The 24,257-nt window shown below is 34.1% G+C and overlaps 1 protein-coding gene across 2 annotated transcripts; it reads right to left on the bottom strand.

The window, feature by feature from the left end:
- Positions 1 to 16,544: 16,544 nt before the first annotated feature.
- On the bottom strand, positions 16,545 to 22,448 carry LOC128550123 (uncharacterized). 2 transcript variants are annotated; one of them, XR_008368101.1, is made up of 3 exons: positions 20,379 to 20,629; positions 18,553 to 18,722; positions 16,545 to 17,075 (listed from the first exon to the last, which is right to left on the bottom strand). XR_008368101.1 is itself a non-coding variant. In XM_053528433.1 (3 exons), exons 1-3 carry the CDS (start codon positions 22,132 to 22,134, stop codon positions 16,910 to 16,912), a joined length of 369 nt encoding a protein of 122 aa, XP_053384408.1. In that variant the 5' UTR covers positions 22,135 to 22,448; the 3' UTR covers positions 16,545 to 16,909. The 2 variants fall into 2 exon arrangements, 1 of the variants encoding a protein (XP_053384408.1); XM_053528433.1 differs by lacking the exon at positions 20,379 to 20,629 and adding an exon at positions 22,102 to 22,448.
- Positions 22,449 to 24,257: the final 1,809 nt, after the last annotated feature.

Raw genomic sequence — 24,257 nt, 5'->3', positions numbered from 1 at the left:
AATTAAACGGTTTGATGCATTTGAATAGGATTAAATGGTTGTGGCAAATATATATTTGAGTTTGTTTTGCAATTCCTTGCCCTACTTTATAACCTACAACTTCTTTTTATTTGAAGTAAAACGGAAACTTATAACAGCTATGTGGAATGGAAAAATGCACATTAATCATAATTGTTAATTATTTAAAAATTTAAAGCTACAGTTTTTTCGTCATGTACACTGATGTTATAATAATTGAATGTAAACTATTATATATAGATGTTATAATAAATCAAGCATTCAAATCATTACGTATACATTATCAAGAATGAGCGCCTATTCAGTGTAATTTGATTTTAATACGAGTCTATATATTTAGTCATCTGTGTACATATAATACAGGTACATAAAATAATTAGCATATTTTAAAAAACAACAAAACAACAACAACAAAAAGAAAACCTCAGTACACTGTCATGAATACATTAGAATTATAAGATACTTTTGTTTATACACTATGTCTACCACTCACATGTACATGTAATTACAATGTTAAAACCAAGATGTTGTTGCTAATCGTTAAGTAAAAACTAATATAACTTAAGACCTAAAATTACATTAAAGCTCAATAAAAACAAGAGCTGTCCGCAAGATAGACAGGGTGAAAGAGAAAATGGAACAAGGATGAATATTCAAAAGGGACTGCTACGTTCCTTAATCACAGTTACCCTACAACGTAAACCACAGCAGCATAAAATGTATCTTCACAACCTTTTTAAAATGATTAAGATTATGTATAGATCTAAAGCTTGACGGTAACCTGTTCCACCCCTGACAGCCATTATAAGCGAAAGATTTCTTCCAAAAACCCTTAACCTTAGGAATGGATAACTGTTACTATCCCTGAAACGAGTTGAACAAGTGTGAACATTACTTGCTAAATTAAAGTGCTCATGTAAATAGCTGGGTGCACTATTATAGTGTATCTTATGAACAAGGATAAGGAGATCAACCCTCAAATGAACAGTTAACCAGCCTACTTCCTCGCTAATGTCGAGTAAGATGCCAGTAACGTGTAATGACGGTAGGTGAAATAGTGCTGGAGATTTTAACGTTAGTCCAAATGTATAAGATAAAAAGATAAGAAATTTGTTTATCAACGTGACATAAACAGTATATGACATAAAAATAGTCACAAATACATGTATTCTATTTCACCGTAAAAAACAAATTATAATCATTTCAATGATCAACTCTGCCTGCATAAATACTCAAGTAGGTTTGAAAAATAAAATAATTACTTTGGATTGACATGAGTAAAACAATCAGTGATAAGAGATTCTTTGAGAGCATAGAACGCAACCAAGCAACATTATAGCAGACTCGGTTACCTGTAAAAAAGCAGCCAATTATAAACTTTCGCGTATTATCTTTGCCAAGTAGTGCATTATTTTGACGTGTTATGCTTGTTAGCATTTGATTTCACGTCACCATCTTGAAATATTACAGTTTTCCTGCAAAATAATTGTTGTAGTAAAGCGCTTGAAGGAATTCCTTTGCTTATAAAACTATTTTTTACTAGCGTTGTTATTCTGCTGTAAGACGTTTCGACAGAATATATTTATTTTGTGTGCCGTTTTCTAAGTAGGTTAGTAGTAACAACCTATAAATTGGGTACGCAAGGAATATAAGAAGTTACCTTCTTTTGTATAAATCATTTTGACACCATGTTTCTTAAGAAATATATTTTTACCCGTATGTCTGTCCACATATAGCTTGTCCGCGCTTCTTTGCAGGAATCAATGTAACGTCACAGGAAACAGAACAGAAACAGAGCAAAACAGTTAAAAACACTTCTAGGTTAAAAACTTATCAAAACTGAAACTTTCCTTTAGTTTTAGGGATACCCAGAGTAGTCAAAGGATAACTCTTTATTGAATTGTTTTGCTATTTAATATTCAAAGGTCTGTATACTCTTATTATCTTTAGAAAGTATATAAACCAATACAGTTTTAGAAAAGTCTTTGAAATCTCTAAATAGATATATCAGTCACTTTACGGAAAAACTGCCTAATCCACAATCAGATTTTAACGGAGGCTTACTGATAAAGATGATCCTCTAGAAATATTGACACGGTGCCCTCGTGTATGACATGCTGTAGAACGTTTTGGAGAAATGGTAACTCAGCCTCGTTCAAACGGAGCGACATGTTAGACATGTTATTCTAATATTTTGTAGTTATAAGATCTATGGTCAGTTTTGATTTAGGAGTGTATCGTCAAAACACTGAAATAATTGGTAACAATTAAGATCGTACCAATAAAATACCTGTCCAACATGTTCTACCGTACTGTCCCGCACGACTGGATACTTAAAATATTCTCAAAAAGCTTTCCCCATTTAAAATGAATTGTATTTAAAATGAAAATAAGCAATTGCTGAAAACTAAGTTCCACCTAGATATGCGAAATTTCATCACTGGGAGGACATTTTTGCAAATGCATCAAAACGAAGATAAATGAACGGTTCTTTTAAAAAAAGTGAGTTTTAAGGCGTTTAACTGTCCGAATGTGTGCCCCCTTTATGCAGTTCTTTTCCAGAATTCAATGTACATATCTGTAAGTTGACAATCTTTTAGCAGAGTGATACATATGTCTTATATGCTGTTTATTTTCTGTGCAAAACAACTTTTTTCTATGATGTGGTGCTGTTTGATTTTTTTCTCTAAATATGGGGCTAACCGGTAAAGGATTTAAAAGACTTTTTCAAAGATGTTGGTGTTCTTTCTAAAATTTGATATAATTTAAAAACAGACCTTTGATTATTTAAAAATTCAAAAGCGTTAAAAGCCACCAGCACGTGTAGTTTTTACAATACACTAAATATCTTCTATAATAATTATGTATTCATGAATAGTTCGAAATGTTTTTTTTTTTTCAATATCATTGTATATCATCAAAATTAGACAATTTTTACATGTCACGCTTATAATTCATGTATACATTTATATTTATTTTGAACATTGTAGGATTGTGATATAAGTGTTTATATGGCGTGACAGAGATACTCAACTTACGTTTAATTTAAGTGTCGTACGAGTGATTTATATACAGTATATTCAAGAAAAAAAAGTTTGATTTTTAAAAAAAATTAACTACTGTTTTTGATGAGACGAACATTCGCAAGAAAATAAAACGCAGATTTTCGTAAAAAAAAAGTTTTTTAATTACATCGTAAAGAGAGAAGATGATTATATTAACGATGGTATCACGGAGGTGATTGCTATATTTAGTATAGTTCAAATTACACCTGTGGGATTGGCAATTTTATTTACACACCGTGACTTCAGAATTTACCAAATCACTTTTGTCGTGGGTGGACTCATTCACGGCTTATCATTTCTTCCGGCAATTTATATAAATGCAAATATAAATACATTCAGACATTTGCGAAAAGCATTGTTGGAACTACTGTCTATCCAACCTCTGGCTGCTTTGTAGTAATCCCTACAGTCTCATCATCCAAACACATGTTGTGATAAAACAAGTTAGGAAGGCCGATGCATCATGTTAATTAACTGCAATTGTGTCAGATCCTGAGAGAAATTCATTGTCTTATTGGACCATCGGTAGGACATTTCCTATTTTGGTATACCTCGTTAGCAAACAGATGATCGAAACAAGAGACAAAATGGCAAAACAATTATTTCAAGGACCAAAACGTAGAAAATGTCGGGTCTATTTAAACATTTAAATTTTACACCATTTATGTTCACCTGCTTCTGAAATTCTATAACCAAGGCCTATCACTAACTTATTCTCTGTAAAACTGGTTTTCGTGTGTAGTATAAAATGGTCTTCTGGAATAAAAAAAAAACTAGTTTAATAATGTATAATATGTTTATCATTTTGACGATGTTAAAGGTCGTAACTGACAAATGACAAAATGATATCGGAAAATGACACTAATTACATTGAATTAGCAATTCCGATGTCAGCAATAAAATAAAAACAAAGAAATTACCAGAAACTACAAATGAAACACATACCTGAGTTGAGGACTTTGGAGATATCAAAAAGTATACAGGTATAATAACCAAAATTAAAATGAAATAAGGTTTCCTTTCACAGTATAGACCCAGACTGAACACAATCTTTAAGTTGTATCCTGTAACACCAAAATTAGTCTCTTTAATCACTACAGCCAAAATAAAATATAAAGAAGACCAGAGTTAAAATTTCGCAATACTTGCAATTTATTTACAGTTATGAAAGTCTTTATTAAGAAAACTTGTATACATCCGCCAAACGCGGATATACTAAAAAGTAGACAAACCACATCTGTCAGAAAGGACGTCAATATCCTGATTGGTAGGAGCGTGTGACTTGTACCAAGCCTTGACTAAATATCTCAAATAATTTAATAATTTCAAATATGACAGTTACGGAAGGTATCTGTTTCTATTACTCATATATCAATATCCATAGGAACAGACACATCTCCAAGAAAAATGAGTAAATATTTACGAAGCATGCAGCCGAAAAATCGTGACACACGATGGTACATGGATCACTTTTTGGCGTAGTTATGCTTCTTTCATGCTTATACTTAGGCGTAAAAATAATCTTACAAAAGGATTTAGGATAGGACGACATTATCATTATAGCGAAACAAGTAAATCACAAATAAGGCACTAGCCAATTTTAAAACCAAAAATACACAAACACTCGAAATTGCCATTATATTGCATACTTTCAATAAACGTGTTTATATCATCCAGATTTTCACCAGTTTAAACTGTATACATCGTGATTTACAACTGGAACTTCTTACCAGAGATATTCCTCTTTGATTCTGTCGGACTATAGCTTGATGCGAAAGTACGTCAAACTGGACATTCAATGTCTCTTTAACCGGAACACTCTGACTTGCCGTCTGCAGACCCGAGATTATACACGAAAAAAATTCCTTTGAGAGAACCTCAGCATTCCTATAGAAAACAATATTATCTGATCTCATGAACCAAAAGCAAGTTGTCAGCCTGGGGAAAACTTCCCTAGGATAACATTTATTTGATGTTTTACACAAAAACACTCTTTACCTTTATCTCAAAGCTGTATATAAGATCTGTAAGATCATCACTAAGAAGCATAGACGCAACCAAACAAAATTATAGCAGACTAGGTTTCGACCCCCACGCCCCCTATCACCAACAAAGCCGGAACTCATAATGAAAACAAAAACAAAACAAAACATATGTTCCAAAAGAATGAAGAAACAAAAACAAAAATGGGTTTAAATAACTCTGGAAGTTTTACTGTATTAAAATTCTTAAAGCCTGAGAGTAAAAGAGACAATAGAACATGTATATTGATGTTATAAATGACTATACATATTTATTTCAAGTAAGTTGTCGGCCGGGCTAGATTGTGTGGACACAACCGTTCAAGGACGCACGGACGTATGCACACATGCACACACATGAGTAACACTATATCCATCATTTTTAATGACTGGGGCATAAAAATACATGATGTCACAAAACAACAAACACAAAGACATACACGAATTAGTAAAATTAAAATTTGATAAATAGGCTGATTTGTAACAAAGTAGTTTAAGGCAAAATCAAGCAGAAAATTATAACATATTGAATATAGTATTTTATTAGTTTTGGTACCAAAGAGTAATTGATTTCTTTTAATTTCAAAATTTTAATTGATTTATCGTCGCAAAAGAAGGCTTAAGTAAACTTTCTCCCCACTTCGTATTTCGCTCGCAAAAAACAAAATGTTCTGAAGTTTGCAAGAGACAACTAAATATTTATGAAATGGGTAGATATATTGTGTAAGTAACTGCGTGTTACTTGTTTAATTAGTGACGCTTGACCCAATACGAAAATAATTCAGAATGAACTCGGGACGGCTTATAACATTTGACTAGTATCACTGATCTGATACCTACTGTTCTTTTTAATTTGTGGTTTAAGTAAAATATTTGTAAATTAATCCTGTTTACTGTCACTTCAAAGCTGCTTCATAGTTGTAGATCCACATCTCTTTTTTTGTCTGTAAGTAAACTTAATTTCACAATAACTGTAGTGTTACGTTTGGTTTAAGTATGATTTTTCCATACACCATACATCATTATCTCTATACGCCGTTTTTCTTTCTAAAGATATTTCTTGAAAATCTGATTTACAGATGATTAACAATATGTATATTGATATATTTAAAACTCATAAAGAATAAATTACGGCATAGCTAGAGTGCCAGTGCCAGTGCGTTTTTCCAAAGGAGAGATTCGATAGCGATTGAAGTAGATTCAAAATTTTACAATTGAATACACACGTATAGCTATTGTATCTGGCTTTTTGTGCAATTTAAAAAGTCAAACATGTATTGTACATCTTTTTATTTGTGGTAGAAACTTTTTTTTAATTTGTAAGATATTTTTCAGAAAATTTCAATTCATTGTCAAAAATGTTGTTCGTTTGAAAAAAAAAAAAAGAATAATGAAAATGTCGAATCTGATTTTTTTCTTTTCTTTTTCATTTTAAAATACTTTTACAAGAAAAAATAACTTTATGCTAATTATGAGATGTCGTAATTTCAAGTAAGGAAACGTAAAGCTAAAATTGCATTTTCAAAGATTCTGGTGTCAAAATGCAAAATACTTCATCAAAATGGATATTTAACCCACGATTGATTCTACCTTTGGACCAGTGTAGATCATGATTAGACTGCACATCCTGATCATGATCTGCACTACATGTTCACCATTCAGTCAGTATCTTTTTGATAAGCACCCCTTTTAACAGTTAATGACACTGTCCAGATTGAAAGATGGACATGTTCATTGTAGAAATTTAGCAGGGTAAGGGTTAATGATTAACGAAACAGTATAGTATTATATACATGTACTGAAATATCAGGATTAGGTCCTGATAAACACACTTCTAATCCTTAAGGATGAAATATAATATCAGTATAAAACGATATTAAAAATATATTCATGATAAGCTTTTTCAAACAGTCGTCACAATTATGCTTACAATTTTTTCCCACTAGAATTCTTTTTTTCTTCACGAAATTTCTATAATTTCTTATGTTAAGCGGAAATAGGAACTTAAACCGACAGCCTTTTATCTTTGAAACGATACAGACAGTTCTACCTTTCAAAAAGCAATTGAATTTTAAAGTTTTCAATTAGATACATAGTAATGCTTTTAACTACTAGATATTGTAAGTCTATTTAGTTACAGATATGTAGATAAATAGTTTTGATCTTATTACTGCTAAGATAACCTCAGTTTTTCACAAAATGTTGTCTTCGAGTGTTGCATTGATGTAAAGAGTTGGTAGAATGCTATGTTGTATATAGGAGTGAACTAAGACTTAAAGAAGTTGTTTAGTTTAAAGTGCAACTCATGAATGGTATGGAAAGAATGTGCATACATAGGCAAAGGTGACTTATTAATGTGCAATGATTTAAATAGACGTCGCTATATATATGACATTAGAGATCATTTTCTGCTTCAATCAAACAAAAATGAAGAAGAACAAATGTTCTTTTCATGATACAAGATTAGCTGGTATCAATTTGTATGCAAGTTTATAATTTGTAAGGACTGATATATAATGAAACGTGAACATATTTTCTGCTTATTGATGCGAACCAATAAATAGGTTCAAACACAATTATGAAAGCTAAATTTTTGATGTGGTCATAAATGGACAAATTTATGTTTTTGATTTCACTAGTTTGGACATGAGAGAAAAGCAATTTTCGTGACCGACTTATAATGCTCGTGCTTGTAACACATCTCGGAATATCCGTAGCGAATCAACATTTGCGCAAGATTTTATTTATAGCTGACGATAAAAACAAAACAAAAAGCAACACGATTTAAAACTATTATCTAGTAAATGAGTCTGTTGTACATATCCCATATGTATTTGGCGCTGACAATAAAAAGAAGCCGTCTCCTGGTCCAAAAGGATAGTGGATTCAAGATAATTTAAAACAACTTCGAGAAATATTTGGAACCATTAATAACCTGTGCGTCGCTTTGTAATGATGCCTTTGAAACCTCGTCGATAGATGAAATCATTTTCTACGGTCGGAAGCAATGAGATGTGCATTATTATCAAGCATTACCCTAGTTTTGCGAAAACTCCATAGTAGTGCAATACCAAGATATTTGGAAAGTGAACATTACTATTAATTACTAAGGCATGGGTTTTAGAACATACTTCAAAAACATTTGTTTAATATTTGTAGGAAGGAATGCTCTTGAACTTCTGCGTTGTTTTACAAGGTGAATATCAATTCACTGCAGCAAATATAAGCTGCTATCAATGTATTCTATTCTTGGACGGCCAGTCATAATATCCGAGTGCAACATGTATGGGGATCCATCTTAAATCAGTGATCCATGCAGTTGCATCAAAGAAGTTACTTTCGAATGTTATAAAGTAGCAGGTAGCTTTCGTCGATGTTTGAAGTTAAAACCATGTTCGCATTCGGGTTGACGCCACATTTGCGGTACTTGTAAGATTAATGACTTTGATAAAGTGAGGCGCCCACAGACGTGTATTGCTTACGAAAGTATTTTAGAAATGCTGTTGTTGTGAAATGTTAAAGATATTCAGGACGTTTTAGCGTAATAGGTAGAGGGATAATTGTGTATCCGATCGTTCACTTTGGTTTATATCTTGTAGAGTATGTACCATAGGTTTCTTTCTCTTTTAATATAAAGAGAGAGTTCACACATGGCCAACCCCTCTCTTCTAACGGAACAGTTCTAAAAAAGTAATCCGGAAAATCGGAAACTCTTAAACTGAATACTTGTCATCGTCCGGGAAATGTTCTTTGCACTGAAAATAAGCCTTCATCAAAACTAAACTTTTCCTTTGGTTCCAAGTTTCGAAGTTTTTTTATTTTTATAGTTCAGTTTAGATAGATATTCTTAATCTTCATAGACCTTACAAAAGAGGTTTATCTAATAATATTCCGTCTTTAAAATTAGACATTAAAAATATCACAGCTTATATATTGAAAGTTAGAGTATAATTAGATTACATACTAACTGTAATATGTGTGTTTGTAAGGTGTGACAATTCATTGAAGTAACGTTTAATATAAACGTTGTATGAAGACTTTGCATTTTATAAAGATCTATTTGATTTTTTGCATTTTTCCATTTCTTTATTCATAACATATGCGTTCGTAAGAAAGAAAGGAAGAAAAAAGAAAATTAGACAGAAAGAAAATGAAGATTTTCATATAACAAGTACTTTAAGACATTTAAGGATGGCATAGCGGTACTATCGCGGAGGCGGTTACTATATATATATATTGCAATCGCGAAGGTGGTTGCTATATATAATATACTAATAACACCAGTAATTACTTTGTGAGATTGAAATGATTAAACCCTGCACTTAAATACTATGTGTAATGTTGCGGATGGTAATGATTCGTAATATACGGACGTTGAAGCTGACTCAGTCGTGACTAAACATAAGGGTAGATTTCCCGGAAGCACACAGCCATAGAGCCATGCATCGCAAAGTAGGCCCACAACAAAAAGATTCTGTAACGGAAAAATATTGTACCTCTAAATATCTAATAAAACGCAAATTACAGAAAAGGAGGTGGGGTTTGGGTGGGGGGGGGGGGGGGGGGGGGTGTTAAGGGGTAGATAAAAGGGTCGGGTGTTGAAGGAAAGTTGAGCAAGGGTGAATATTGAAAAGGGAAAACCACATTTCTTAAACACAGTAACCCTATAATGTAAACTACAGCAGCGCAGACATCCGCATACAAAAGACAAAAACACACGCACAACTACCATACACACAATTAAGAAACAAACAACACTCTGGGGCACCGCCCAAGACACACACACACACACACACACACGCGCGCGCGCGCGCGTACACGCCCACACACGCACACGCACACACACACGCACACGCACACACGCGCAAACACAAATAAACAAAACAAACAACAGTCGGGCACCGCCTAAGGACGGCCGGCGGCCAAAATTATGGTGGACACGATAACCTATAGCAAAAGGAGATGGGGTGTGCAAATGCAAGGGAGGGCAAACGCAAGGGGGAAGAATGGGAGGGGACGATGGGGGTAGTGAGGAGAAAGAGAAAATAAACGCCAACAACAAAGAAGACAACACATTCAACACAAAATACGAGACAGACAGAAAACAAGTTGAAAGTAGGGGCACCGCCTTGGAACGGTCAGTAACCTATATAAAGGAAACTGAGGGTGTAAACGCGTTTAGCACATGCCAACCTCGAACTTACCCTATTTTCGACAAGTTAGACAAGACAATGTAAATAAAATCACTCCCAGCTGAGAAAGACTCTAACATTAGTCACAAAATACCAGTTCATATCAAGTAAAACATAAAAATAGGGTCAATCTAAGGTATAATTATACCAATGTACTCAACAACCTGTCTGAAGTCAGAGCACCAAGAGCCTGACTTTTAAGGGCACAACTAAGCAAGCTGCAAGACAAAATTCCACTCCCTCCATCCGTTTTTTGTAGGCATCAAGGAGTCTTACATTCTCTTAATGCTGAAGCTATAGTACCACTTTTTACGTCTTTGGTATGACGCGGCCGGGGACAGAGGAGAAGTGTTTATGGACTCATGATTCAGATGTAGATTTTTTATACGTTGCAGGTTGTTTCACTGTGAGTTCAGGTTGTTTCACTGTGAGCTTAAACATAAAGGGAAGCAACGCTACATGGCGTAGCGTATTTTATGACGACACATCTTGAATTTAGTTCGGCTAAAAACGGGTCAGGACGATTTATCCAGCTCACTTCAGCGTTATAATTATACGTTTATACATTTGTATTACAATTATTGCTTTTAAATGATTATTTTTGACATGTTTTACAAATAAACAAGGTCATCCTATGACCATTTAACAACAACTAGTAATTTCTCTCCCAGTAAGAGTCATAAATATATTTTATGGTTACATATAAAAGCATTTATGTCATTGTGACATGCTGCTTTATTTACTCTTTGTGTCTATCATCAACCAATCAATAGCTAGCTGTTACAGCTAGTTTTCCCTTAAGATAACCTCTCACTCCGGGCAATTTCCTAACCTAGATGCCGTTCAGATATTATCGGGAATCAAATTCTAGCCAATTCCAATTCTAGCCAATTCCGTCCGTGGGTATGGTTACCAATTTTTCACTTTTCCGGCAAACGGTCATCAGGGTGGCGGCGGTGTCCCTTGTGGCAGTTTCAGACCATCCTGATATGTTTTCTGTTCAAAGTTTTCAATAATGTTAGTTCATATGTAAATATTGTACATATTTAGCATTTCAATAAAATGCCCATTTTCACTCTATCCGTACTTGTGTTTTCACTGATAACATACTAGTGCCCGTTTGCCCTCATTTTGCTCCAAGTCATGCACCAATACATAAATATGTTTTATGGTTACATAAGCATTTATGTCATTGTGACATTCTGCTTTATTTACTCGTTGTGTCTATCATCAACCAATCAATAGCTAGCTATTACAGCTAGTTTTCCCTTAAGATAGCTAGCCATCACGTGATCCACATAATCCAATCAATTCTAAGCATCGCCATTATTCTCGTAGACTTTTTAATGATTACACACGATAGTTCTGAAGATTTACCACCTTCTCCCATTCCTCCACCACTTCCAGTAAAGGTAATTGTATTAGATAAGCCTTACATCAAGTATTTAGTTTGTTGTTTGGATGGATTGTTAATTTTCCTTACTGTATTATTCATTTTGTTTACACATGTGTAAAAGTTGTACATATTGAATACTCATAATCCCATTTGCCCTCATTTTGCCCCAAGTCATGCACCAATACATAAATAATTCTAGCAGATATCTTCATCTCCCGTATCCGACATATTAACAGGTTTTCAACCAAAAGTTAAATCTAAGTTAAATCAATGTTTCACAGGGTGTGATTTCAAACTTTGTCTCTTTGGACTTTGATAATTTCATTTGTCCTAAGTTTTTATGGCAAGAATTAAGCACGAGATTTGCTCAAGCGTGTCAATATACGCTTTCCCCACATTATACCTTGATAATGTAGACATTGTAGGAACGATTGTCAATGCAGGGAGAACCAAATGACATTTCGGACAACGGTAAAGGTCATGATTTGCAAAATGATTTCGGAAATGAGAATGACACTAATATGTTATTGAATAAACGGTAATCATGGTAATACTATAACAGAAATTACCACTTAAACACAATTAATAGTTGAGAATTTTGATATGCATTTTCAATCTGAAAAGTATACACGTAGCTGACACCTACATGAAAGTCAGACAAAGTGAGATATTTTCTCCCTGTACAATTAGTCCTTTTAAAGCATTATGCTCTTGCCAGTTTACCAAACACTCATGCCAATGTACATGCATAATATTTCTGTCAAAAATGTTTATTGACATATACTTCATATTAGCAGTCTTGATACAATGTACGCAATGTTCGAGTCTATTGTACAACTTATGTCAGTGTAGAGATAGGCCCTATAATTTTCAATGATAGTATTACATTAAATAAAGTCTAGAAATTAATTTCCAAGTCCTTGAAATAACCAAAAATGATTTCCCAAATGTGAAGTTTATGATAGTTTTGTTAATATCAATAACAGAAGTTTTAATTTTTTATTTAAAGTTGTGATCCACAAAGAATGACAACTCTTGCCTTGGGCTAGTACTTATAAGTAGAGATCTATTAGTTTACTTCCCTTGCAATTACACAATTAAGTGGAAAATGAAAACTGTTTCAGACACAATATTATACTTTTTTGCACAACAAAATCATTAAGGATTTATTCATTTGTGTTTGATTTACCCCTCAAGACATGGTTCCTATGATTCTGTCAACTTACATATGGTAAAAAAATAACTTTTAACAAGCCAATAATAAAACGAAGTACCAGTAGGTAAATGATAGTGCAGATAATACAGTTTTTCTTGTATCAAAATGTCACAATAGATCCACTTTTGTAATACAGAACACCTGGTAGGATTAGTAAAGGTGCAATTATATTGATCTCTATTTCCTATGCCTAGTCAGTGTATTTCGAATCTTAGTCTCCCAATCAGCCAGCAAATTCTATCATGTTTTATGGAAAGATATTATGTCTTGACACGACTATTTTTAGAAAAACAGGGCGTCTAATGTGTTCAGCCCTTTTACGGTATGCTCTCCTCTTTGTCTGACGGGCCAGATGGAAGATTCCGTGAAAGGCAGCTCTTAAAGAGCTGCTTCAATATTTGTCATCTGGCTTGTTTCGCCAGGGAACTATTGTATTTCTTCTGTTGCTCCGCCTTTTGCAAAGACATTGACTGTTCGTTAGGCTCTCTGTGTATAATTATGTACAAGAACATTTTGTGCTTTTAGAACTCTGCCTATTGTTACCATTATAACATTTATTTATGCTGTACTATGATTTTGGAACATGGCTGGGATAAAAGAGTAAGGGTTTGGCGCAATTAACCGTAACGGTTGTACTCTTGGACCGTTCTACGGCGGTGTCGAGCTGTGTTCCTTTACTCGTTCGTTTCTTTCCCTCGTATGAAATCACATTTTACGACTTCACAATTTCTTAAATTTATCAAAACACGAAGTGCAAAATCGTGAAGTTCTAATTTCAAAGTTCATGATTTCTAAAATTTCATAAAACGTGAACTCATTTAGAATGAAAAACAATGAACTTCAAGTTTTCAAACTTCGAGATTTCACACCAAGATTTCACGTTTTAATTTGTGAATTATGAAGTCATGGAGGCAGCACTGGTATTTCGTAAGAAACTGTTATTTGTTTTACATGTGTTCGCTGTCGCATAGCTCCAGAAAATATTCGAAAACCTAATCGAGACATTAGAATACCTCTCAGGTTCTAGGTGTTTGTAGATTTAATGCTAAAATTTACACACTGAACTTACTTCTTTACTGTAAGTAAACGTTCAAATTGTTGTTGTTACAGAGATTATCCCGTGATGGTAGGCTACAGTTACACAATTATATCAAAACCTTACTGTACTTTTGTGAAACAGTCATTTACCAGTCCGTCACAAGATAGGAAATCTATAAGACTTTTGTTTTAATCTATCACATTATTACGTGTTATGTTGGGAATAAATATATATAAACTAAGGGACAATACTCCAAATGCCATATCGTGTTTCAACTGAGATTCACCGTTGTCTTTTTTTCATTTTTGTAGACACAGATTTATCTTACATGGTTGTAAATTAAACATCATTATATTATAATTTGTTAAACGCCTTCTAAAATTGGAAGTCATGATCCAGCTAATGCGTTTATCTGTTGATGTGGCACGAACACATCAATATAATACTTTCATATCAACATATCAAATCTCATTTGTAAGTTCGAATTTCGTAGAAAAGCTCATAAACAATTAACAATCTTTTCATCGGCCCTTAATATACACCATTCTGATAACCGTAAAATGAATGAGATGAAAATAATTCTTTTTCACTGTTGAATCAGTTACTTATTTCTTACTTTTATCTAATACTTTCTGTTGTTCATTTCTTGTCAGACTGGTTGTTTTCAAGCATATCTGTGTTATTTACCAACATTAAACTGTTGGAACAACCAGTCTTTGGACACTGAAATTAGTTGACGGACATTGCATATTTTCGGCCCGCCTCGGTGGGACGATATTGCGATAGGAATATTATATGAAAATCTACGATAAAGTCCGAAAATCTCGCTCGGATTTACAACGAGCCGGGTAAAAGCTAGGCTATAGATAGCAAATTATACTCAACCGGTGTTAACGTGACTGTATAGCCAGTCGATCAGCTGGACGGTCAGCCAATGACCAGTGGCATACAACATATTAATTAATATGATTTATCAAATAATACTGAGAACGTTGTTTTGTTTAAGAAAAAGAAAACAAAATATTAAAAGAAGGAATTCCTGATCTGTGAAACGCGAGATATAAAAATAGAAACTGCTACGTACGCAGGCTGGCAAGATTGACTGCTACCCCCTCACTGAACAATACAGCAAGCGATGTATTTCATAAGATCAGATATAGCTCATTTTCAGCCATACTGATATATACTTTTTTAATGACTTTGCTGATCAGTAGTCAAAACTGTTAGCCCTCTGAACGGGAATCTATCTCAGGACCTCTCGCGCTAAAGGCGGACATTCTTCCACTAGCTCATACAGCAAAACAATACAAGTACACCCGTATACTTTACCCTACTTCACTTGGTTTTGACTGTTGACCGTCAAGCCATTTAGTTTAAGTGTTTTAAAACATGTCTTTAGAAATAAATGTCAAAATTGTTTTTTTTCTCAAATTTAAGCACGCCCTGAAATCCTTTGTTAAGCTTTTGTTATTTTATTTTTTGTCGGGTTTAACGTCATACCGACACAATTATAGGTCATATGACGACTTTCTAGCTTTTCATGGTGGAGGAAGCTCCCAGGTGCCCCTCTGGGCATTATTTCATGACGGGTGGGCACCTGGATAGAACCATCGACCTTCCTTACGCCAGCTGGATGGCTTCCTCACATGCAAGACTCGAAACCACATCTATCAGGGGCCAGTGGTTTGAAATCAGCGACCTTAACCATTCGGCCACGGAGGCCCCATTGTTAAACACAAACTATGACCGTAAACATACAAGATGACATATATCAAAGTCAATTGTCAGTATAAGATTTAAGTTTTTAGATTTCTTTTCATCTCTCAGGCTATAAATGTGATATGTTTTCACAGAAATTGCCACTGAGTGACATTTACGTAACATGTACCTCACGCGTCCATTTTACTTGATGAAATGACCACCAGCATTTGAATGTAAAAAGTATTTATATTACAGGAATGTAATAAGTACTGTCGAAAAGTTTGGAATAGTAAATATGTCCGGGACATTTTCATTACGCCTCCTATAACTTGGTTGTCGCGTTGACGTCCTTGTCGGAACGGTTCAGGTCGGACATTGAAGTAAAGGATAGTCGGCAAGCTGAAATGATTGTAGTTGGTGATCAAATGTCTCGGAAATCTTTATCAGACTCGAGGTTAGTGTCTTGGAATGACCCGCGTAGAATTCTTCGACATAAATCTTGCTATAAGTTTTTACGAATAGACTTCATGCAGTAGTATGTACCACCTTCGAGATGAATCGATTCAAGTTGAACAGTCTCATCCAGAATCCTACGTCAATAAATGTTTGTATTTCAACTTATTCTGTTTTTCAAGAGCTTTCATCACTGAGAAACTTATAGATGACGTATTCAAATCATTCGTTCTTTCAAAAACGAAGGTGCCGTTCAACGAATATTATGTCTCCCGTGGCTGACAAGATGATCATCTGGTCGAATCAATTAACGAAGGTCGTGAAGCTAGATGCCCTTGACATAACCCGCAATGGTACAACTATCATATGTCCAAGAAGTGTAGAATTTTAACTTATAAACGTTTCTAAACGTGTTGTGTTAATATATAAACATGACATAGAAATTAATATAAAGCCTTTAATTATGCCAGGTATTGGAGAGACTTTATCTTTACAAACACAGCCATAACATAATACCAATAAAAGGGAAATAATTAAATTCATAACAATTAATCATGCTATAAAACAGCAAGACTAGTTGTATATAATGCACACTTTTTTCTTTATATTGATATTGAACGGGATCACAACAATAAATCCAGACGACAGCGTCACGACACCTGCATTTGTAAGGCCTAACATTTAGTCAGCCAAAAGTATGTTACATACGTACACAAAATTGAGCTCGATATTATATATGACAAGAACAGTTTCGAGTACAAACTATTTACAATAATACTGTATATTCTGATAATCGGTATAGCAGATATCATCTGTCCATGAACGGTGATCCAGACGACAAAGATTCCGCTCTCAAAGCGATGCTGAGACTGGTTCTAAGTCTTTCGAGATAAAGTTCATTTTTCTCCACTCGCTTTTGTTCCAAGTTACGCCATCTGGCGGAAAGTTCCGATAGTTTATTTGTACTTCGCACTCTGGAAAAGAAAACGCGTGTTAATAACATGTAGCCTTTTCACGCTGTACTTTCTGGCTACCTAGGAGAACATCAGATCTGGCGTTTAAAACAATATTGTGCCCAAGAAAGATTCAAGAGAAAAAGGTAAAAGATAAAGACCTTGTTTATTATAACATTCCTTTTAAAAGGGAAATCAAACGTGATCTGCCTTGTACATATCTACTTTCCGAGTGCAGGCACAAGAAAGGAAGGCAAACAGTTACTACTTTTAACTAACTGATAATTGAACAACTAGTCACATCGAAACGTCTACACATTTCTTCATTGAGTTGATATTCATAGGTGTAAATATGTGGCTATTCGTTCAGACAAACTAGACATATTGCAGACACCATGAATAAGCCATGTAGAATGAAAATGTAAATGCGATTACAGATGAAAGCTAATTATTCATAATAATGACTTGTATTTAAGACAAGATATTTCAGAAAAGAGCGAATGACCATTAATATAATCGGCGCCTATTTTACATCTGCAGTAGCATTTGAAACATATACATTTCATTGAAGGATATACATTTTGTTTGTACAAATGTATGCATATAACACGCAACTGGACCTATGTCTTAGATAAATGCTTGGTGTTCCTACAACTCTATTGAGTTAATATAAGTTTTATACTTGAGTCAAGTTAAATCATAGCATGACCTTTTTTCGGAAGTTTCTTATCCCTTTACTCAAGTTTCAGCATATATGTTTTATTATATATTATACAAATGATTATATAGAACATCGCCTGAATACATGAGAAAAAATGGCAACCACTTATGCAAATGTTCCATAAACTCTTAACGATTAGCCCCCATTTTTGAGGAAAAAAAATAAGCAACGCCATTTAATAGACAGGAGGAATTCTTTAACGTGAAATTTTAACAGCTAATAAGGTATGTATATCACTCTATAAAATGGCTGTTAATAATTTACTGATATATACATTGAATTCTGGAGAAGGACTGCATAAAGGGGTGGGGGACACTTCCAGAAAGTTTAAAGCCTTTCAAAACTCTCTGTTTTCAAAGAACTGTTACATATCTTCGTTTTGATACATTTGCAATAATGTGCCAGTGCTGAAATTTCACATAACCAGCTTTAAAGTAGTTTCCAGCAATTGTTTATTTTCAATTCTTTACACATGATATTCTTTTTTTAAAGAGAGACAACTTTTGGAGAATAATTCAGGTATCCGGTCGTACGGGACAGTACGGTAAAACATATACTGGACAAGTAGATTGCTGGTAAAGATGGCTTTCGTTTACCAATCACTTCTGTGGTTATGGGACAAAGTCCTAAACCTTAAATGTAAATGTAAAACCAAAGAACAACAAAACTGTTTCAAGACAAACATTTCGTATTTTACTCTGTAATTTTAAATAAAGCTTTTCTCTTCTGTCTGAATGATTCGCAAGTGCATAATACTTGAAATAAAACCAGGCATACCTCCTTTGACTGGAGAGTTGTCTTTGTTGCTCCAGCTCTTGTCGTCTTCGGATGAATTCTTCATCCCAGCGCTGATCATCTTCACGTTGCCTTTCGTTAAGCAACTGCACGCGTTTCAGTTCTTTCCAAGTCGGCCCTGACTTATACATCTCGTGCATCTGGTAAAGCACCTGGAACAAACGCTGTTACTTTATCATTTTAGCTCATTTCCAAAATCAAAGTCAGAATATATGTGCTGCAGGTCTAGTTTTTCACCTGTGTCGTGATGTTGACAGTGTTTCACTGTCTACTTTATTCAGCAATCAGCAAATGTTTTTGATAATTAAGACCCCAGATAAAAATATATGGGAGGCTATGATAGAATCACGAATGCCGACTGCCTATTCCGTCCGTCCGTCGTGTCTGATCCATATCTTATAAACTACTGGGAAGGTTTTCATAAAGCTGGTACCAACTATTATCCTCATCAAGACGATGAGCAAAATGTTAAACTCGGGTCGCAAAGTCCAAGGTCAAGATATCAGTTGGAAGTCAAATGTCAAATAGCTTAAATTCGTGTCTGCTCCATATCGCGTAAACCGCTTGGAAGACTCATAAAACTAACATCAGCTGTTTCCCTCACCAAGATGGCGCGCACTGCACTTGCTCTGGGTCAGAACGTCCATTGTCAAGACCACACTTAGATGCCACTTGGAGCCAAAACTCAAAAAGCTTGAATTCGTGTGCGCTCTGTATCTTCTAAGCCGTTATGAAGATTTTCCTCAAACCAACTTCAATTATTTACTTCATCAATACAACTTGAAGAGTTCATAATGTCACTAGGTTCAAGGTCACATTAAGAGGTCTAAGATAAAATTTCTTAAACATTTATTATGAATTTCATAGAACTAGCATCGAGCATTAATCTCAAGCACAACCAAGGATACTAACTTAAGGTCCATTTTCGAGGTCAAAGATCAAATAACTTATACTAGCGTCCACTCAATGGAAGGAATTTCATAAAATTAGCATAAATTGTTAACCTCGCCAAGACGACATGCAGGGTGCCTAACCAAGGTGCAATGTCCAATTGAACGTTGATAACAACAATTTACTTTCCCTGTATAAAAGGTCAGATTGGGGTATTAATCACCTTTAGTTTGCTTTTGATTGGTTTGTTTGGTTTGTGTGGACGCACTGGTCGGGAGGGCCAAGACAATGTCCTACGGAGGTGAAGATTCCTGGCTTCTTCCATTGCCGTTTATCCTTGGGCAAGGTACTTTATCACGACTGCCTCAGTCGACTCAGCTGCAAATGGGTACCGGCAAATTGCTGGGGGTAAGTTATAACTTGTTTTAACTGTTGTTAAAATAGAGTCGCTGAAAAGCTCTACAGAGCTTGTGTTCATTGTTTCACAAGGCGACGGTAAATAAAATTTACCTTTACCTTTATTTTACCTTCGTTAGATAAATCTTAGATAAATCTTCGTCATCCAAATGGTTTCAGTTGTCAACCGTTGTCATGTTAAAAGAGATGTTAATCCACCAAACAAACAAAAATGAATATGGCATAAATCTTAGTAACTGTAAACATAAAATAAAATGCGATGCATGTCTATAAATATGGTCAAAGACAATGATTTTCAATATAGAATGGTGTGGTTTACTTTCATTAACTGTACCATACTGCAGAAAGTCATTAAAAAGATTAATTGTGCCAGGAGGCAAATGTATTTCTAGTATAATTTCAAGAATCAAATTCAAAATAATGTTCATTTAGTTGGTTAATTATTAAATAGGAAGACAGTTGTAAAAGAACGATACATAAAACAAAATTTCATTACTTACTGGTCAGTTGCTATATCCAAAATTATTTGATAAAAGAACATATGTGTTAAGGTGTGACGACACCTGTCATAACATGTAGATAAACCCTTAATTTTAGTTTAAAATTCCAAGTTTTTGTCGCAAAAACAAACAGATTCTATTGACTGTGGTATTGTGTTTAAATCTTATAACCTTAAATTGTTTTGTAAAGTAAATCTGAAGTAGGATTCTATCTTACGTTACATGTCAGTTTCGTGGGTTCAATTAAAAGTCACACAATGGCATTATAAATACAGATTGAAAAGGCTGACTTAAGTGTGTATATCTATTTGTATTTCACTGAATGTGGTTTAATTATGTTAAACCATTAATCTTTCGTTATTACCATTTCAATTTCACAAGAAACGAAACTACAAAAGATTAATAGAATCGCGTTTGTAGATTATAATCTGCTAAAGGGAAAAGCTGTATGGATGTTAAATCGTATGGAATAAATACAATTTACAATTGTATAAACGTTTTAATGAACAAAGGAGTAGAAACAGACAAATTGTGCAATGCGTGCTACGCCATTTGTCTTGCCAGTGCCAGCTGTGTTATTACAATTATATCGTACTTATAACTTTATTGTGGTGTAAAGATTGTCGATTAAAAATGTTTTGAATAGCTTAAGTAAAGTATTGAATATTTAATGTCTATAACACTCGAAAGAAGCGTGTACAGTAACCAACAGATGGATAGAAGTATCAGCTGTTTTGAATTACTTACCAAGTATTTCTTGGTATTTAGTCATTAGTGTTTTGTCAAACTTAGCGAGTGAAAACGCATGCTGAAACGAGTGAAAGGTTTATAAATTGTATTTAAAATTGAAAATAAACGTTTTGTATTAATTAAACATATCTTCTTGTAGAAGGAAAGCTATATGCGATACCATTTCAACAGAATGTAAAAGTCATTGATTATGTGTCGAAGACATTTTTGTTATGTGCTATGGTCTGTATTACAGGCTCATTTTACGTTATACAATATGCACAAAAACATAAATGATAAATGTAAATCTGTCTTTATAGAAGTATGACAGACTACATAAAATGTTCTTTAAAGCAAAATTTCTAAAGCTTGACATGCAAACATTGACATCAATAAAGCATGTCACATATTAAAATATTTAACTATTTTACATACTAAGTATTTACAGTACTAGAAAGCCAATCATATATGATTATAATTTAAAAACAGTGTTTATGATAATTTTGGCTGACGTTAGAAACAAAGCAGATAAGTAAAGAAAGGAATGAGTAACGTTTTTTCATAGATTTATTATATTAGTGTTCACTAGTTTTTATTCAGCGTCAAGGCATGAGTATGTACCCTTCCAATTTCGCATTTGTAACTATTTTAGTTCTCTTTTCCCATTTCCAAATTGACCAATGTAACAGTACACAGTTGAAGGGAATGATTTAAAAAATACATCGAGATTTCGCTTAAAATATGTGTCGGCGATTTCGATTTTTCCGCAAGTAAAATGGTTTATACATTAATGACTAAGAAATTGATAGAGTTTTTCTTTAGCCCCGTAAGATAAGACGTTTGATCAAGCCTCGCTACTGCTGCTGCTGCTGCTGCCACTGCCACTGCTATTGCTACTGAAGTGTAGCTGCGTTGAAGTATGATAACGATGATGATAAATGTTGATAATAATGATGATGATGGTTAGTCATGACGACGGAATAAGCAAATTTACCTGATTATTCTGGTAGATATCTAAAACCCTCATTATGGCAAGTTAAATCAAAATATCCACATGTTGTTATTCCTGGTACTACTGTCAAACACGTACACATGCATCAGGCAAATATCGTCTACATTAATTAAACAGAAAAGTCCATTATGTACATTCTTATTTTCAAATTGATTTCAATGCACTCTTTGAAATTTAAACAGTCCTAATGAAATTACAATATAGTGTATGACATTTTTACGAGCATGTCGTTCCACTAATACGCCTGTATTTCCGACATATAACAATGGTGTTTATTAGAGAAAACTGTTATTGGACTGCGTGGCAGAACATTGGCAGTATTATCTGGAATTGATTAGATTAGACGTAAATGACTTCATTTCTTGACTTGAGTAAATATTTTGCTGCTGTCAAATGCTGTGACAGATAGTTGCTTTAAAGGTACTGGCATGAAGTAGATCCGGCACTCATTTGCTATCATGTAACATTTTAACGTCTTGAAATCGAAGTTTTTTTTTTGTCTTTTGTTGACACTCCCTTGTTGGAAGCTGTCACACTCCCTTGCTGAAAATCAAGGTTGTTTTCTTTTCTCCTAGCACTGAATATGTTATTTACTGGTGTTTTCGTTTTTAGCAAAAACTGAATTTCACTGAAGAATGACCATCTTATGTATAACCACGCTAGTGAAAATAACATTTTAGGGCTATACGTGTATGTTTATGATTCCTACCTCAGGAAGAAAAAAAAGAAAAGTCACACAGTTGAGAAAAACAACAACACCAAAGTAGCAAAGTTTCAGCATAAAATTGATTAAGCGAGTTGAAATGATTACGTTTCCTGACAGCATTTTTGTTTGCCTACAGGATTACTTATATCATGGAACAATAAAACGACGATAATATGTGCAATATATGTATAGGACTCACCGACTCGTACGAGAGAGTGAGTCATACTGGCTACAAAAACAACCGAGTTTTGCCGGACAGGAAGAATAGAAGAAAATGGAATTCACTTTATATTAGGAAAAAGCGCAGGATTTCTTCTGTGTGAGAATTTACCTTATAGTACCTTTAAATACTTTTTCAAGGTGTGTTTATCTTTTTTATTCACGCTCTAGAAAATCAATATATTCTTAAACAACAGAAGTATTATAAAGTATGTGTGTCCCTACTGAATTGATCGATCGTTTTCTGCTGTATCAATTCATTTGTGGCAAATTAAATTAGGAAAGCAAACATTTAAGCAAACAATTAAATATTTTGAACGCCGAAGGAATTTCATTTGATATAAATATATGAAGCTCACGCACGTTTATCAGGCTAGTCTACAAAGCTTATTATTTGCTTAAGTTTTTTTTTTTTGCTTAATTCAAATACCTTGCACTGATTGTTAAAAGGGAAACATAGTTGCATTTTATGGGCCAATTGTTTTGTTTTATCCCTGTCCATAGCTTTTATGTACGTGCAGCTTTGAGGCTCGAATGCGATAGTGTTCTGGGTATCTCTTCAATTGATATATATTTGGAAGCTAAATACAGGATCAAATAATTCATTATGCCAAATATCTATAACACACTCTTCATGTTAACTAACATATTCTCACGACACAGGGCCATCTTTTGAAATCAATTGTCGCATGTCTGTATATACCCTGTATTCGTGGAGGGGATACCTGACTGATATCAGCGTTTTTCATTTGGAGAAAATGTATTTTGGGTAAAGCAATACATAAAATGGAAGTGAAAGTGTTATTTGTCATTTTTTTTTTAACCATTAAAGTTGTCGAAATTTACTAAAATCATATGTCGCCCAGCTGGGTTATCCTAGGTAAGACATACGCATTTTATATGGCGCAGTTAAGCATGCTTCCAGCTTTTGGCATGACCTACTTAGTATCTTAAATGCACTATTAAGAATGCACTTCAACATTCAATTGGTTACATTGTCGCCCGAGACAGTGTAATCAACGTTACCGATCATATCATATATTACTATATAAATGTAGGATGGAAACTAGTGTTTTACCCTTGCTATTGTATGGCGGAATGAGAAGGGATTTTCGTAGCTTGCATCATAGTATTGTTATTCGTTACCATGTTATCAATATCGCCAACTTATGGATAAGAATGTAATAAAAGTTACCAATTTTTCTTAAGTTTT

The sequence above is a fragment of the Mercenaria mercenaria genome, chromosome 17, assembly GCF_021730395.1.
Source record: "Mercenaria mercenaria strain notata chromosome 17, MADL_Memer_1, whole genome shotgun sequence".
NCBI classification, from domain to species: domain Eukaryota; kingdom Metazoa; phylum Mollusca; class Bivalvia; order Venerida; family Veneridae; genus Mercenaria; species Mercenaria mercenaria.
This window is presented reverse-complemented; position numbering and strand designations above follow the sequence as displayed.